Source organism: Aricia agestis, chromosome 11 (genome assembly GCF_905147365.1).
Source record: "Aricia agestis chromosome 11, ilAriAges1.1, whole genome shotgun sequence".
NCBI classification, from domain to species: Eukaryota; Metazoa; Arthropoda; class Insecta; order Lepidoptera; family Lycaenidae; genus Aricia; species Aricia agestis.
Window position 1 is genome coordinate 11182903 of NC_056416.1, and position 18575 is coordinate 11201477.

General features: G+C 36.2%; 1 protein-coding gene across 2 annotated transcripts in view; it reads right to left on the bottom strand.

Annotated features, from left to right (window-relative positions):
* The window catches only part of LOC121731499 (BMP-binding endothelial regulator protein), an 88690-nt gene that overhangs the window by 22926 nt on the left and 47189 nt on the right, over window positions 1-18575 (bottom strand). For both annotated transcript variants that reach the window (XM_042120932.1, XM_042120931.1), the window contains exon 3: window positions 10191-10276. In XM_042120932.1, coding sequence (XP_041976866.1) covers window positions 10191-10276 — 86 coding nt within the window. The remainder of the gene's footprint in view (window positions 1-10190; window positions 10277-18575) is intronic.

Below are 18575 nucleotides of genomic sequence, written 5' to 3' on the forward strand. Positions count from 1 at the left end.
CAATTATTAGCAAAGCATTAGGTACATCCCATACATTTTTGACATCTTTACTAATGAAACTAGCGAATGTAATATTTACCTAGCTCTCAAGCGGGCCTTATTAAAGTCAATTTTAAGTTTCGATCGTCCAGTGCAGCTAGTATATTGAACTCCGTCGTGTAACTGAATCTAGACGAGTAAATGATCCTGGAAGGCGACAGCGCAAGGTCGACTGTGGGCATTCAAGCTACTGTAGGGCTATCACATTGCCGTAATTGAAATTGTTTTATTTTATTAACAACTCTAAGTTGCGCGCAGTTGTGCCTACGTATAAACTTTTTACTCATACATACTAACGGTAATCATACATTTTTCCGTTGTAAACGTAATATGTCCTTCCTTGTGCTCTACTCGATGTCTAAGCCAAATTTCATCAAGATCGGATCAGTAGTTTCAGGGCAGATTATTTCATGCAGACAAACAAACTTTTCCTCTTTATAACTGCAGTCTCGCCACAAAATTAACTTTAGTTCCTTTGTGGTGAGAGTACCGACGACACGTGACAAAGTGTAGTTTTTAAGTGTATTATAATAATATGTATGTTAGTCGTTAAGGTATATTATATTATAATATGAATATAATATGAATGTTAGTCTGTAAGGACTAAGGTATTTGTATTATGGGCCTAGATGCCTGAAATAAATGGTAAAATAAAATAAAAATAAATAAATACCATAACTACAGCGTATTGGTTACGTATAATATTTACCAAACTTTTCCAATGCACCAAACAAATACAAGTAGATAGACGATGACGATTAGATTAGTAATTAGTTATAGTGTGTAAGTATTCATTATTTGTAAAGGTACTAACACTATACAGTTTAATCCCCTCATCACTTCCCCGTATCTACATAGTTTTTGCTAAACACGCATGTCCTTATTAAGTTTTTCTAATAACAGGTAGCCCTAGGCGTGGCTTGGCGCCGTGTAGGTAACATTTTTTGCTGCGAGTTTCTAAGTAAATCGCCAATAACAATATCTACGTAATTATAATTGTATGTAATGTTGAGTATGTTTGTTAATATGTCATGCTTTACATACTTCCAGTGTTTGCTGGTTAGCATTGCTTTAATTTAGAACTGAAACTTGTAGTTTTCTAGACGTCTATAACACAATTTTTGCCGAGTGCTTGGTCAAACTAGCTCTAACGTGGTTTAACGTAGCTTTAACGTGGTTTCGACTGCGTATTTATAGAAAATTTGAGCCTTTTAAAACCACTTGCGGGTGGAATTTTTCGCTGGCTTTTTCCCGCATATAATATGTCCGTATAGTTATCATAGCACAGAACATTTGAAACACTTTTAACCCCTTTGGGGGTGGAATTTTTATAAAAATAATTATCAGTAGATCCGTTAATCCCGTGCAATCTACGAATAATAAAAACTACGTGCAATTGTATTTCACAAAGAACTCTATCTTTGATTTTATTTCACACGCTTGTTATTTATTTTCAAAGACACAATATAATACGTGTGCGATTCTTTAGTTTGTTACACTCGATCGTATGTTATGACTTATGAGTCATGATAAGTAATAGAAGATATTTTTTTTTAATACGCATTGCATAATATTACAGAAGAATGTTAAAGCGTTAATCCTTAAATTAAAAGTAAACAAACGCGTGGATTACATAAAGAATCAAAAGGACGCGCCACGACCTTCGTATCGAACAAGATCTTGTAACTGGAAGTTTTTTGCCCGATAGTAAAATAACAATGTGTGGTATGGACTACGGTGTATTCAAATTGCAAAAAAAGATATAGTTTTTTGTTTGGGATTAAAATACCAATTGTAAATACCAAAGATTTCTACTGGTATTTTAAAACGCAAGCTTTTTTTAACCGACTTCCAAAAAATGAGGAGGTTATATATTCGGCTGTGGATTTATCTTTTTTTATCGTATTTTAATTCAAATCAAATCTGACTCAAAAAACTTCACATTAAAATTCTTTTGGTTTCATATTATAGTTACTAGCTATTTGACCGAGCTTTGCTCGGTATTCGATGAAAATGACATTTTCTAAAAATGATTCCTAGCTAGATCGCTTTATTGCCCCCGAAACCCCCTATATACTAAATTTCACGAAAATCGTTGGAGCCGATTCCGAGATTATATTTATATATACTTATACAAGAATTGCTCGTTTAAAGATATAACATTATTTAAGTGTATCTCAATCTCAAACTCTCTTATCAAAGCTCATTTAAGTATGCATCGCATTAATACCTCGTCTAGTTACAATGGATTAAAGTTTGAACTAGCTAGCCGTAGAAAATAAAAGTTTCGCACATTTCTTCTAACGATAGACCCCCACTAAGAAAGGATTTTTCGAAATTCCACCTTTAAATGGGTTTATATGGTTCCTATAATGTACAGGTTTCCAGTTTAATTAGCCTAAACTTTTAGAGCTAGAAATGTAGAATATCAGTAATTCCTCCTTAATTAAAAAATTATGTAGTGCATCAACTGAGGAAGAATTTTTTGAAATTCCAGTCCATGGTGGGCCTTAAAGGCTCAAAGTTTTTATGAATCAGGCGAAGCCGCGAGAAAAAAGCTAGCTTCATTGTGGTAATGTAGCAGTGTTGTAACATGTGCTGCATTTTTAAGGCTAGAAACTTGAAAGTTTTCAAATTTCTTTTTACAAAATAGACATCAACTACGAAAATATTGTTTTAAATTCCACCCCTATCCATAAAATACTATTAATAATTATATGAACATATACGGGGAAAAGAGCTAGCTATATTGTGGTAGTGGTGTTGCACACGTCACATCACCAGTGTAACCGGTGGGACCGCATGCCGCGAGCCTCCTATACCACCTGCGAGCCCCACTTTCACGTGCACATTTTCAGTTTTACGTCATTTTCTTTTTTGTTTCGATATCTGCTCTATGGTAGCTAACTCTTAGGCATAGAAACGATAGGGTATTACTGCAATGTTTTGACGCTAGAGTGCAGCACAAGCATGGACAGTGAACACAACGTTTTTTTTTATGAAATAAGGGGGCAAACGAACAAACGGGTCACCTGATGGAAAGCAACTTCCGTCGCCCATGGACACTCGCAGCATCAGACCAGCTGCAGGTGCGTTGCCGGCCTTTTAAGAGGGAATAAGGTAGGGGAGGGTAGGGACAGGAAGAGAAGGGAATAGGGGAGGGTAGGGAAGGGAATAGGGTAGGGGATTGGGCCTCCGGTAAACTCACTCACTCGGCGAAACACAGCGCAAGCGCTGTTTCACGCCGGTTTTCTGTGAGAACGTGGTATTTCTCCGGTCGAGCCGGCCCATTTGTGCCGAAGCATGGCTCTCCCACGTATAAATAATACGTTTCTGTCATTAATATTATTCTGATATGACTTGTGCACATGGACTATTAATGTATGTATACAGTGCTATTAGCGCCCTATGCTTTTTATTTATTATTTTACCTTTATCTTAGAGCACACGCCAAAAACTAAATCTTGAGGATCCACAAGAGAGATAGAAAATTGAAATGTCAATGACATATTTTGAGGTTCGCGTCGCGTTCCGTCTCATTACGTCTGTTTTCAGTGTGAACGGACCCTTAGCTTTATAAGTAAATAAATTCAGTCGCGATTTATGTGGATAACCAAAAAATATAATTCCTGAAAATTCCATTCATATTTTTCAACTTGTTATGAACTCATTTCTCCTACTCGTAAGGCTCAAATCTCACCGGCGAGCATTTTCATATGATTTGCCACCGCCCGCGAGACTTTCCAAGTCTCTCAAGCGATATTATGCATTACAATAATGAGGATAAAGTTTAAAATCATATGACACTGAAAATGCTAGCCACTGCGCTGCCATTTCTGTGTGATTTGAGCACTTTAGAGATTAGTCGTTACGCAAGATAACTATGATGGGAAAATTATCAATTTTTTTCTTAAGATTAGGTACATTAAATATACCAAATAGTAGGCAAATCAATATGGGATTTAAACCAAATTTATTTAAGTGATGGCTATGAATATTTCTTAGCATTTGTTTGATCATGACTTAGCAGAACGTGAAAATATGTTACTCAAACATTAGTCTCTGGTTTTTCGTGCAATTTGTAATATGTATGTGTATTTATTTTCTTATAATAGACTTTTCAATTTTTTTTAAAACCGAGCGGGAGGTGGTGATTAGTGCAAAAACAAATTCTTGCAAATATTTGAAAAAGAGCTTTGTCCAACTACGGCTAAGAAAAAAGGGGGGGGTTATGATTTTATATTTAGCAATTCAAATTGCCATCCATATTTTGCTGTAAAACTGTTTTTTTTTTTATTACTGAATCGACCTTATATGTATAAAGAAAGATATTTAAATGAAAAAAAGTGTTTCTTTGTGAGGCTATCAACGAGAGCCTGCGAGCGATTATAGTCCAAGAGCCAGCAATCTACTTGTTACTATAAGCGATTTATGGGATATTAATAGACGACCACAACAAAAATAGCACTCATTTATATGCCAACCACTGGATTATGTGCTTATTTTAAATTCCACACTTTATACGCATATTTATGCGAATTTATTATGTTTTGGCAGCTCTGTCGTAAAATTGCATTTGCGCTGTATCACCAACATCAGAATTTAACATTTTTTTTTTTCTTTTGTGTGTACATTGACAAACACAAGTTTTGAACATATATTTTTTCAATTCATTAAAAAATTCATAAAAGTTGCGACAGGATTGTATACTCCTTTACTTGAAGTAATTTGTCGTAATTCGTATGTATTACCTACATGCTATAATATGTACCAATTTTATTTATTTTTTTATTGAGATAACAACAACCTTATAGTTTAAAATTATATATAAATAACACTGTACTTATACATAACTAATAGGTCAATAAAAGTTATCTACATGATTGATAAATGATTAACCTTACCAACGTACAAAATACCATTAACTAAACCATAAACGTCATACAAGCTGTTAACTTTTAAGATTAAAATAAAAAAGAATATACAATATTTGTGTTTTTAAGTTCATTACTAATAGTAAATTATAACAACTCGAGACTGACGGTGACCATTGTTTGTGCGACGGGATAGCGATGGACGTTGCCATGGTGCCATACTTATTTAGTCACTTCAATAAAATAATATGGGCGAAATACTTCAAAGAAACATTTACCGTTTTTACCGTATTATTATAATATCATTAACTTTAAATATTGCCTCTATTGAAAAATTTAAATGATTTGAAAATCTTTTAATTAGCCGTATGAGTATCGTGTATCTATTCCGAATGATCATCAGACAACATAATATTATTGTTATGAATATTATATCAAGCTTTAAAAAACTAAGCACGTTATGACTTACGAATAAGTAAACTTTTTTGCTTTTTGCATAAAATGAAGCACATGATACTTTGTACAAAAAACTCCAGTTTTGTCTACAAATCAAAGATTAATTATTCAATATCAATGTTAACTAAAAATTAAAGTTGTTTACTACTTTCTCCAGCAATAAATCTTGATAGAGGTATAAAATTCTTTGGAGAATTGAATTACTAAAGTTTACTGTAATTGTAAGCTGCGCGCGCGCAGTAAATGACGTGTTTTTTATGGGCCCTGTACACACTTAGTAAATTGATACCAAAATTATCATGTAAATTGTCATATCACCAGATTTTTTGCAATACATAATTAATATTGACAAGATGCAACACAAAATATAGAGCTATTTCAAAAATAAAGTCAAATCTGTATCTCATGTCCCCTAGTGCGTACACACATAAAGCGAGCGGCGTACAGTAGCCAAGATGCTATCTTGTATAAAGGCTAATGGTGCCCTGAGGACATCCTTACGAGTCACGTGGTACTTTAATTATATAATACCAGCCCTCACAACTTTTGCTAGTGACTGTACGTGCCGTAAACTTTGACTCTACTTTCATTATTTTCTTCACATTCATAGTACTTAGCCTCCTTATATTTAATCTCAAATGATGCTTAATACTGTAAACCAGCCTTTCCCAAAGTGGGCGATAACACCCCTTGTATTTGCTGAAGGTCTACAGGGGGGCGGTGCGGGAGCCAGGAAAAAATGAGGGCGTTGTGTAGAGGTTTGGGGCGTGATTTATTTCATCTGGATGCATTTTAAATTGAAACAAAGGGGGCTCTAAAACATAATTTGTTCTCAAAGTGGGCAGTAGACGAAATAAGTTTGGGAACCCCTGCTGTAAATGACATTCTATATTGTGTCAGGTTACTTAATTCTCTTAACAATAGATGTTAAGAGGATTCCACACCGCCATTTTTCCCATACAAACGCTGTCCCCTGTTTCCTCCCTGGATAATGCTAGTAGAGTTATAATTTTTTTCCTGAATATCTACGGCCACTAATACAATGTCCCTATGTTTTCCTTTTTTTCATAATTTAATTATTAAATAAGATATGAACGTTCAAAAACCCAAAAAAATGGCCAGATTTTCCACTGTGTTCAAACGTCCAGAAAACAGATTTGGATAGATTATACAAAAAAAGCAAAACATAGGAACACAGCTCAAGCCTTTTTTTAATCTTTAATGAAAAAAGTACTTAAATCGGTTAAGTTTTGGAGAAGGAATCAGGGGACAACGAATCGTTGATTTTCTGGATTTTCTGCAGTTGTCTCTATCGCGTTCTGCGGTATAGGCTTGAGGTAAGGGAGACAGCTATAGATATTACACGTACTTTTTTTTCATTTCTCTAGCTGCTGTGGTATCCTCTTAAGTATCAGGATATGCTTGAAGCACACGCACATTTGAATAGCACGCGACAAAAAACGCCGTTTGGCAAGCAAATGTGTTTTAATGTGGAGTTAACGATAAATGCGATGGGCTTTCGAATTCCATACAAGTCATCCAGCAAGGTGAGATCTACTGGGAAATGCCGCGCAACCTGACGTACCGTACATACTTTTTTTTATTTTTACCAGGTATTAGCCTATGGCATTACCGCAGACAGCCGGGGAATCTAGCCAATTATTTTAGCCATTGTTCATGCTTAGCTATGCTCATACAATCTAATATGCATTTTCTTAATTAAATCTTGCGAGATTAATTGCATTTAAAAGAAATAATAGACGCAGTAAAATTAATTTATAGCATGCAAATCAAAATAAATAAAAACCAAGGTGGCGCCAATGGCTCTTAAATATTTTTATAGTTTGGTAATTAAAAGTCAGAATTTGCTAATCGCAGTGAAGTCAATTTTCCTCGTAGATTAGGAAATTCCTTAAGTATCACAAATCGTCCTTTAAGTTCTAACACCGCGTAAGTGAAAAATAACAACTTTTCCGGAGAGGGAAAACAATTGAATAATTTTGTATATATACCATACTAAAGCAGGTTTACTAATATAACTAATATATACGTGTTCCTGATTTTCTATTTTCTAGCGATTAGCGAATGGCATCAACGTTTCAAAATAGCCAAAAAGTGACTTACGCAGTGTTAGAACTTATTAAATTACGAAATTCAGTTAAACATTTTTACAAGCTAGGCGGTTTTCTTTGAATAGTAAACTAGCTCTTTCATTAGTGATATTATCTACTTTTAAAGGGCTTTTACACTGATGCGGTGGGAACATATTTTGCGCCACGCCAATAATAATTATATAATGATTGCCACGTATTCGCTGCGTGTTCGCCGTAGCCAAACCGCCTATGATCGAGTAACCGCCGCGAAATCGCATCGCTCGCTAATCGCCAGTGTGTAAAAGCTCTTAAGCTCTCTTGAAGCACAAGCTACAAATAACACTCGCCAAACCTATTGAAATGGGAGCCGATAAGCTATTTAAGTATGTATGCTATTCCATCAGATATTCCGCAACCGACCAAGTAATATACATTCCGATCAATGCGCCGATAAATTTTTAATATATCGGAATAAAAAGTATCAAGAAAATCACGTCTATAATAAAGGGACATTAGAAGCAGTCAGCAGGTGCAGCGGATTCCAGGGATGGCAATTATAGAGCACTGGTTCCGCATTGATACTTTTTGCTACCCAGTATAATTAAACCAGCACGCGCGGAACCTGTATCTTATTACTGCTCTAACAAAAAGCATTACTCGTAAAGGCGGCACCACATGGACCAATTGCAAAAAAATAAAGGTTATATTTATTTATAACAATTATAACTAAATATTTAAATAGAGATTCCGAGGATAAAATTCATCGTTGCTTTACTACTCAAGTCGGTCACTAAAATAGTTTTTGGTATAATCACACTTGCCTAAAGCTATTAAAATATTTCAAATTCTATTAAATATTTTTATAATAATTCTTAAATCTTCTTACCTATTTGCGATTTGAATGTATAATGATGTATTTTATGTGTCGTTTTCAGAGTTGCTAATTAAATAAACAGGTAAGATGTTATTTATTATCACAACTTATAAGACTAAATTTTTGCCCACTTCGAACGTTAGCTTTTTAGGGATCCGCAGCAAACCTTTACAGTTTTTTTTTTTTCACAAGGAAAGTTTAATCTGCTGTACCGTAGTCCGTAGAGCTATAGTAACCAACGTACAACTTGAGGAGGATACACCAAGGGCTAGAGAAATGAAAAACAAGTATTTGTAAAATCTATTACTGTCTCCGTAACCTCAAGCCTCACGACAAAAATTCTAATAAAAGAACAGAAAATCAACGATTCGTTGTCCCCTGATTTCTTCTCCAAAACTTCACCGATTTAAGTACTTTTTTTAAAGCTTTTCATTAGAAATTTAAGCAAGGCTTGAGCTGTGTCCCTATGTTTTATTTTTTTTGTATAATCTAGCCAAATTTGTTGTTTGGATGATGAGAAAATCTGGCCATTTTTTTGGTTTTTTTGAACATTCATACCTTTTTAATAATTAAATTATGTAAAGAAAGAAAACATAGCGACATGCTTATAGTGGCCATAGATATTCAGGAAAAAAATTATTACTCTACCAGCATTATCCAGGGAGGAAACAGACGACAGCGTTTGTATGGAAAAACGGCCCTAGTGTATCCTCTTAATATTTATCTCGGAGTATAAGCATGAGAAGCGATAGTCATTTTGGACTACAAAAGTAGGAAAATCTTAGATATTAAAATTACCAAGGTGTTTTTATATCTTCTGTCATCGATGTTTTTATGTTTTGCTCAAGGGTTTAGTTTTGAAAATAACTTGCACGTTCTTTCGTGTCTAAACAAATATTTTTTAAAACACTTTTACAGGGATGAAAAATTCGAAAATTGTAGTTTCAGGGTTTAATTTCTTATGTTTGTGAAACGGAACCCTTCGTATTCAATTCCTCTCGCACCTGGCCAGTTTTTTATTCCCCGAAGTAGAAGGTCACTTATTATATTAAGCACTTAAGGCGGCATTGTCTAGGAGTGAGCACGTTGCGTGCGTGTCTTTAAATTATTCTTTTGGTACGTGATGAATATATTTAGTAACAGGTGTCGTCAGGAGGCATACTAATTTTAATAAATCTTAAGTGCTCGTACTAGGTACGGTTAGCAAAAAAGTCTAAGTTGAAATTGAGTTTATAGGGACAACTGTAATGACGATTAAGTTATAGAAAATAAATTTGGTATTTTTTAATGTATTTTGTTATTTTGCTGTTTGTGTCACGTCGTTTTTTTTTAATTTTGCTTCTATTAAAACTCTTAGGGCCTATTTTACCACTTCCTAATAAGTGCCAGATAGGCTATCCACAACTTGACAGATAGAGTATAGAGTATCTGTCAAGTTAAGTTTTGGATTGCCTATCCGTCAGTTATCAGGAAGTGGTGAAACAGGCCCTTAATCTTTTGGAAATTTAAATATGACATTTAGCTGCGCGGATATTCGGAATATTTTTGTTCCACTCGGAATCAAAAGCGCTTATTGGTCAGCCCTAGTTGCGACGCGCGTTTATTGGCAGATGGCAGGCCTAAGTAATTTGGTCACGTTACTTCAAACCCATCCGACCGATCACAGCTAACATTGAATTGACATAAGCCGACCAAATGACGTAGGTCCGTCAACTGCCCACGAATCAATTTCGTTGACGGTACATAAGTTGGCGAATCCATGAATAGCCCCTAAAAGATATTTTACCAACTATAAAAACTAAATTCAATTTGATATACAGCCTACTGTAATACAGCTATAAGAAAATCATTTACCTTACAGATACAACGGAAGCAAGTGCTGAAGTCTTGTTCCAGCCGGACCGCTTCGCCCTCGTTCGAGCAAGATGCACGTTGACCTTCTGCAAAAAAACGAACAGTTTAAAAAAGTAACCCAAATTTTGTAGGCCCACTTGGGCTTTTATTACAAATCTATAATTGGTTCATTAAAACCAAGATCAGTAGCAATGGCGTAACGTAACAAATGCGCAGTACGTCGCGCGCCGTATTTGGAAAAATCCATACTAATATTATAAATGCGAATGTCTGTCTGTCTGTCTGTCTCTTACCTCTTCACGCTCGAACCGCTGAACCGATTTTGCTGAAATCTTTGAGTCCCGAGAAAGGACATAGGATAGTTTTCATCCCGGAAAAATGTACGGTTCCTGCGCGATAAACGAATTTTGGCGCAACGGAGTTGCGGGCGTCATCTAGTGATAAATAATATTAAAAATTTAGGCAGAGTTGTAAAACTTAGTATCTACTAAATGGTATTAGGAAGAAAAGACGTTCAAAAGTTCACATTCAAATGGAAAGGGGTGGGACAAACATGACGATCGTGATGCTAACTTTAGTAGAGTCAGCAAACTGACTAGGAAGGAGCTTTATTGCTAAGTACTCAAATACAGTTTTGCTCGATCGAGCAATAACGTCGAGCAAAATCCGCGTCCACACATTCAGCATTGCTCGATAGTTTTATTCTAAATCGATATATTTATTATTTAATTCCATCAAGCCGGCTCGATGCAAGCCTTCGAGCGGCTCGATGCGAGCTTTCGAGCTGTTAGTTTTGCGGTCTGCAGTAATTATTACTCGACTTGGAGTAAAACTATCGAGCAAAACCGCATTTGAGTACTTAGCATAACAACAGCTGTAATCGACTATGTTTCTAACATCGCATTATCGATGAGGCCCGAAACTCCGTTGTGCCAAAATTGGTTTATCGCACAGGAACCATACATATTTATTATTTATGGAATAAAAAGTATCATGTTATGTCCTTTCCCAGGACATCAAGTACATACATATTATATCCAAACAAAATTTCTGCAAAATTTATTCAGCGCTTTGGACAAGAAGAGGTAGGCTATATATTATATAGGTAGAAAGACAGACAGATAGACAGTCACACACTTTGGCATTTATAATAATATAGTATTGATTGTACGAGCTATAACTTCTTCTCGTACGTGTAAGAAAACTTGTTTATAACTTTATAAATATATACGTGGGCCGCTAACGGACCTTATAAATTATAACGTAATTAATAAAAAGTAAGTTTTGCGAATGAAAAAAAATCAAAGAATAACAACGGAAGAAATTATATAACCAGTCTTATAATAATAATTTATGGTTTGTTTAGTGGAGAGCGTTGGCGTCGAAGCGTCTGTAGGACAATGTTAGTGTCCTTATATGGGCACATGAGCTCGTTAAATCTTGTTGTGTGTTTTTGGCAAAAAGTTGCAAGCTCATTTCATACAAATGATTTACATTCGCAATAATACGAACTTTTTTTTGAAGATTGGGAGTAATATTATATTTTTATATAGGCAGATGCCGTGTTTATTTTGGTCGGGTGATGTCAAGCCCAGACGAGGGATCACGACTAACATTGACTTGACATAAAGCGACCAAGTAACGTAGCTCGTAGGTTGGCTACGAGCCACGTTATTGATTCTTTTTTTTTATGAAATAAGGGGGCAAACGAGCAAACGGGTCACCTGCTGGAAAGCAACTTCCGTCGCCCATGGACACTCGCAGCATCAGAAGAGCTGCAAGTGCGTTGCCGGCCTTTTAAGAGGGAATAGGGTAATAGGGGAGGGTAGGGAAGGGAAGGGAAGGGAATAGTTGAGGGTAGGGAAGGGAATAGGGTAGGGGTTAGGGGATTGGGCCTCCGGTAAACTCACTCACTCGGCGAAACACAGCGCAAGCGCTGTTTCACGCCGGTTTTCTGTGAGAACGTGGTATTTATCCGGTCGAGCCGGCCCATTCGTGCCGAAGCATGGCTCTCCCACGTATAACACCACGGTTCTGTCTATAAATCAATTTTACTGACAGTACTTTACGAAAATGTGTAAAAATAAATGTACCTAAAGTGTACGTTGTCCTAACTAACATTTTTATACTACGACACCGAACTTTTAAACTATGAGCTTAATTTCATTGTAAAGTTGGACATAAAACCTCACTAGTCTCTATTATCTAAGGAAAAAACCTAGTAAACAATAAATATTATATTTTACCATAACGTGTGCCTTTGAGTTGATATTGACATAATGTTAATTAATTTCAATTTTCCTGGACATTTTCCGCATTTATGTCAATGGGAATTAAAAGTACTCAATGCAGGTATTGTCCACTACTTTTTTTGTTCAATTATGATCGAATGTAGTCTTGTTTTAAATGATCTTATTATTTGATTAAGCTCAATACGTATTTTTTTGTGGGATGATACACAAAATATGCTTAACTGCTTCCATAATATAATACTTGTATTCGATGACAACAAGATATTTTGGGGACTTTGTACCCATAAAAATATGTTTTTTTTTTAATATACTCATAAGTTAGACTTAAGATAGGGTAAAACTCTCGCATATAACCATTAAAAATTGTAACAAATTGTAATACCGTATACAATGTTTTATCCTTGTCTATCAAGCTTGGTAAAAGTAACAGGCAAGAACAAAAAATGCCAAATATTTGTATACTTATAGTATGTCAAAAAAGTGAAGAAATTAAAAAGTGGCAACATCGTAGTGTCATCCCTTTCATATCAATCTAAGAAAAAAAGGGATGACACTACGATGTTGCCACTTTTTAATTTCTTCACTTTTTTGACAGACTATACCTTGGTAAGGGCGTATTTCAGAACAATAAGTATGAACGCCGCTTAAATCACAAACAAGTATAGACTATAGAGTAATATAAATTGACTCGAGCGTTGTTTTATTTCTTTAGAGATTTCGCAAGATGGCACCAACGATTTTATGCTTGTCGTAGCCGGTTGGAACTTACCTTGATTAAAAGACTTAGATCCGCATTCTTTCGTACAAAATGTTTTCGGACGCGCCCGCCGCCAACAGTAAATGAATTAGTAATTAATGTGTGCCCATACATTACACGAACATCCAACAAACTTAGAGTCTTCAATATTTGCTGATTAATGCTTGTAAAACAAACTTTACGATTTTTTTTTCCGACGACTCTGCATAAATAAAGATTTAGCATATTCAATTTAAGGAACTGTTTTCGCTCGAGAAACAGTAAAATTTTACGATACTCGCTTAGCAACGAGATCTCAAGGCTGCCGAATAAATTACCGAATAAGGTTGTGTTTATTTAAATCAATAAAATTACATATTTGTAATTCTGCGTTCAGAAACTGACAAGTATGCGGAAGCAATTAAGAGAATACTAAAAAAAACTACCAAAACGTAAACAACGGTAAGAATTTTAATATATTTCTAATAATTATAATCTAAAAGGATATTTCATTTCGCTAGCGATTAGCACCTGTTGAAAACAAATAATGGAAATTTTATACCGACTTTTGCTGCAAATTAAATATTTATTATTTTCTACTAGATGACGCCCGCAACTCCGTTGCGCCAAAATTCGTTTATCGCGTGGGAACCGTACATTTTTTCGGAATAAAAAGTATCCTATGTCCTTTCCCGGGACTCAAAGTATCTCCATGCCAAATTTCAGCAAAATCGGTCCAGCGGTTTGGGCGTGAAGAGGTAACAGACAGACAGGCAGACAGACAGACAGACACGCTTTCGCATTTTATTTCTAATAATAATTAATCTAATATACATATATATGTATAGTTATTATAAATAAAATATAAATATTATGCGATTATGATTGCGCATTATTAACATCGATTGTGCAATGTAGATGCTGGAGGTAGCTTTGCAAACGCGGTAACAATCGTTGTTATCCGATGGGACGTAATAAACATTATGCTCCGATGAGCATAATGTTTATTACTATCGTCCGTCAAGAAAGTGATGAAATTAAAAAGTGGCAACATCGTTGTGTCCCTTCAAATCAATCTAAGAAAAAGGGACACTACGATGTTGCCACTTTTTAATTTCTTCACTTTCTTGACGGACTACAGTTTATTACGCCAAATTTCGTAACTCGCGCAGGGACCGTACATTTTTCCGGGTTATCCTATGTCCTTTCCCGGGACTCGAAGTATTTGCATACCAAACAGCAAAAGCGGTTAAGCGGTTTGGGCGTGAAGAGGTAACAGACAGACAGGAAGACACCCTTTATATAATCTAGGTATGGATGACTTAGTTTACTAATGCAAAGATGCGATTTTTGACTTAAGTTTTTAATGGATTTGATAGCATTGCCGATTGGCCAACGTTTACGTAAGCCAATCTGATACGCTCCATACATAAACTCCTGTTTTAAAGTCTCAGAGACTAGACATTAGGGCCTGTATTCATTTTGATTAGTGCGATTGCAGGTGATTAGTAATAAGAAGAAAATAGAGGACTTGCACTAATCAGTCGCTGTCCACACTAACCTTCTCCTGATTACTAATCATCGGCAATAATCACTAATCATTAATCAATTAATCAAAAATTTACGTGTGAGAGCCATGCTTCGGCACTGGGCCGGCTCGACCGGAGAAATACCACGTTCTCACAGAAAACCGGCGTGAAACAGCGCTTGCGCTGTGTTTCGCCGAGTGAGTGAGTTTACCGGAGGCCCAATCCCCTACCCTATTCCCTTCCCTACCCTGCAATGCACCTGCAGCTCTTCTGATGTTGCGAGTGTCCATGGGCGACGGTAGTTGCTTTCCATCAGGTGACCCATTTTTTTTTAATTATTAAATAAGGGGGCAAACGAGCAAACGGGTCACCTGATGGTAAGCAACTACCGTCGCCCATGGACACTCGCAACATCAGAAGAGCTGCAGGTGCGTTGCCGGCCTTTTAAGAGGGAATACGCTCTTTTCTTGAAGGTTTGCAGGTCGTATCGGTCCAGAAATACTGCTGGTGACAGTTCATTCCAGAGTTTTACAGTGCGCGGCAGAAAGTTACGCGAAAAACGCACTGTGGAAGACTGCCACTCATCAAGGTGATGAGGATGGTATGTTTTTCGCGTGGGACGATAGCGAAAAGTTGCAGGTGGTATGATTCCGAACAATTCCTCAGAGCACTCCCCGTGATACAACCGATAGAGGATGCAGAGTGAAGCAACATCTCGGCGTAATTCCAGGGGGTCCAAGCTGTTTGAAACACTATGGCAGTCAACAATTCGAGCAGCCCTTCGTTGGATACGATCCAAAGGGAGCAGTTGGTATTTTGGCGCCCCTGCCCAGAGATGAGAACAATATTCCATATGAGGCCGAACCTGCGCCTTGTAGAGTTGTAGGCGTTGGTCCGGACCGAAGTACTGTCTCGCTCTGTTAAGAACACCAAGCTTCTTCGAGGCTAATTTGGCCTTACCCTCAAGATGATATCGGAACTGGACTTCGCTCGATATGTTGACGCCAAGTATCTCAATGCTAGGGGAGATGGTTAAAGATGTGCCCTCGAAACGAGGATAAACGACCATTGGTGACTTTTTAGTGGTGAACGCGCAGACTTGTGTCTTGGTGGGGTTGAATTGGACTAAGTTACGTCTACCCCATTCAGAGACCTTCTCCAATGAATTCTCCACCTTAGACACAAGTTCGTTTCGACTCTCAGTGACATTTTGCCGAGAAATATTAGGGGAGCCGGTATATACAGCATCACCTGTACTATCATCCGCATAGCAATGAATGTTTGCTCGTTTGCCCCCTTATTTCATTAAAAAAAAAACAATGTTAATACAGTCCACACTGTGAACACTTTGAGACAAACAAACTTTGGAACTGGTACTTCCCCGACTGCGTGACCGATTTGTCACCAGTAATAGAACCCACTGTCTGCCATTATAGGTCATAATAGGTCAAGGATTATTAACTAACTTGTAAAGTTACGGTAAATATTTAAAACCTGTTTCACCACTTCCTGATAAGTGACGAATAGGCTATCCACCAATTAACTTGACAGATCAAGTATGGAGAATCTGTCAAAAAGTTGTGAATAGCCTATTCGGCGCTTTATCAGAAAGTGGTGAAACAGGCCCTTAATTATTTATTAGATGTTTATTGTTTATGCAAGCAATGAGTAAAAGGCTCTATATTATGTATATTAAAAGTATCATAGAAAAAGTTGATTCATATGCACAATGTGGCCATTAAGCCTTCTGGTCGGGTTATATGGTGTGAATATTAGCCTAACCTATTAATTAAAATCAAGTCCAATCAATTTTATTATTGGACTTGACATAAATGATGACCATTGACCACCTATGAATCAATTTCACTGATAGTACAATTAAAATCTAACCAAATATATTGACTGAAATTGGCGGCCCCACTACACTACAACAAAAATATCTAGATAATCTGTTTGAGCTAAATACTTATATAATATACATAAATATAAAATGAAAAATCTAGATTTTTGGTTACTTACATTATAAATGTAGATAATTATATACTTAACATAAACATTGATATTATAATTATGATCATCATCTTCACGAATTCAAAGACATAAATCGTGTCTCGTTTTCTTTTGCAAAAATGCATCCGCGTGCATGGTTTTCTAGATACCTATGCGGGCAGCTGTCGATTCTGCGAAATAATTTTGCAATAATACAGTTTCTATAAGATTTCAATGCAATCTCGGTATAATAAAATTACGACGTGGTATTCTCGTATCCTAAAATCCGACCAAACTGACGCGTGACGTCAAAACTCCTTTTTGATCAAAACTCAAAATAAGATAATTATCACAGAACAATAAAAACAATTTTTATTGTTCTGTGTCAATTATAATGTGCGCTTTTATAATTCTGGGCGTCACGTTATCGCTGAAGCCGACTTCCACGATAAAAGTTGGGTACGTTAAATGCCCTTTTGGTTTTACGCACCGCGGACGTTTTTTGCGGTACAGAAGAGTGTAAACGTCGTGATGTCCTCTAACGTGCACGTAAAGTTATCGTCGATGGAAATTTAAACGCGTCTTCATATATTTTCATACATTTTACTTCCCTATGTTATCGTTTTACCGCGGACGTCCACGATATTACCGTACGTCCAAAATTATAAAAGCGCACATTGTTTCATGTATTTCCTATTAATATGATTTGGACTTGATCAAAGCTGTTATATAATGGAATAAAATAACATAATTCCTCGATAAGCATTCTTACGAGTAGAAAACACAAAGGATATTTAATTGTAATGGGAAATAACATGATATATCTGAGTCATTTGCGTCATTTGAAAAAATGTTTCCAGGACAAACTACCCAATCGTTGGGTTTCCTATGCCATCATAGATTTTTGTTTGAAAATATATAATAATAGGACTTTCTGTAGTGTGATTTGTGAACCCTTAATAGGACACACTAGAGCCGTTTTTCCATACAAACGTTGTCCCCTGTTTCCTCCCTGGATAATGACGGTAGAGTTATAATTTTTTTCCTGAATATCTATGGCTACTATTAGCATATGTCCCTATGTTTTCTTTTTTTTCATAATTTAATTATTGAAAAAGACATAAACATTCAAAAACCCAAAAAAATGGCCAGATTTTCCACTGCGTTCAAACATACAGAAAACAAATTTAGCTATATTATGCAAAAAAAATAAAACAAAAACACAGCTCAAGCCTTGCTTTAATTTTTAAATGAAAAAGTACTTAAATCGGTTAAGTTTTGGAGAAGAAATCAGGGGACAACTAATCGTTGACTTTCTGCAGTTGTCTCTATCGCGCTCTGCGGGGGGAGGCTGGAGGTAAGGTAGAAAGCAATAGATATTACAAGTACTTTTATTTTCATTTCTCTATCCCTTGGTATATCCTCTTAAAGTGGCAATTATTGGGTTTTACATTATTTAGATTTGTCCGAATGTTAGAGCAAAGTCTTTTACCTCGCCACGCTTTAACCGATTTGGATTCGTAGGGACATTCAGTCCCGGGCAAGTACAAACTATATTATAATATAAATTTTGTCTTAAAAAATGTAAGCTTCCAGTGAGAAAACGAATTTGTGGGCAACTTCGTTCTATACTACTGTAATCTATACTTCTATAGTACGGGAGTAGTCGAAAACAGATAAGAATATAAAAAGAAACTTTTTTGATGCACTTTTTCGATTACTACTTGGCAATTAGTTCAAATTCAAGGGGATGAATTTGACTCAATTTTTTTTCTGATCTCGCAGAGGAAAACCTTTATGGGTGCCCCCAGAGTGTTGGAGATGTTCTTCAGTTAAGCCGTAGCACCCTGGGGGTATGTGGACTGACTGCGAACCTACC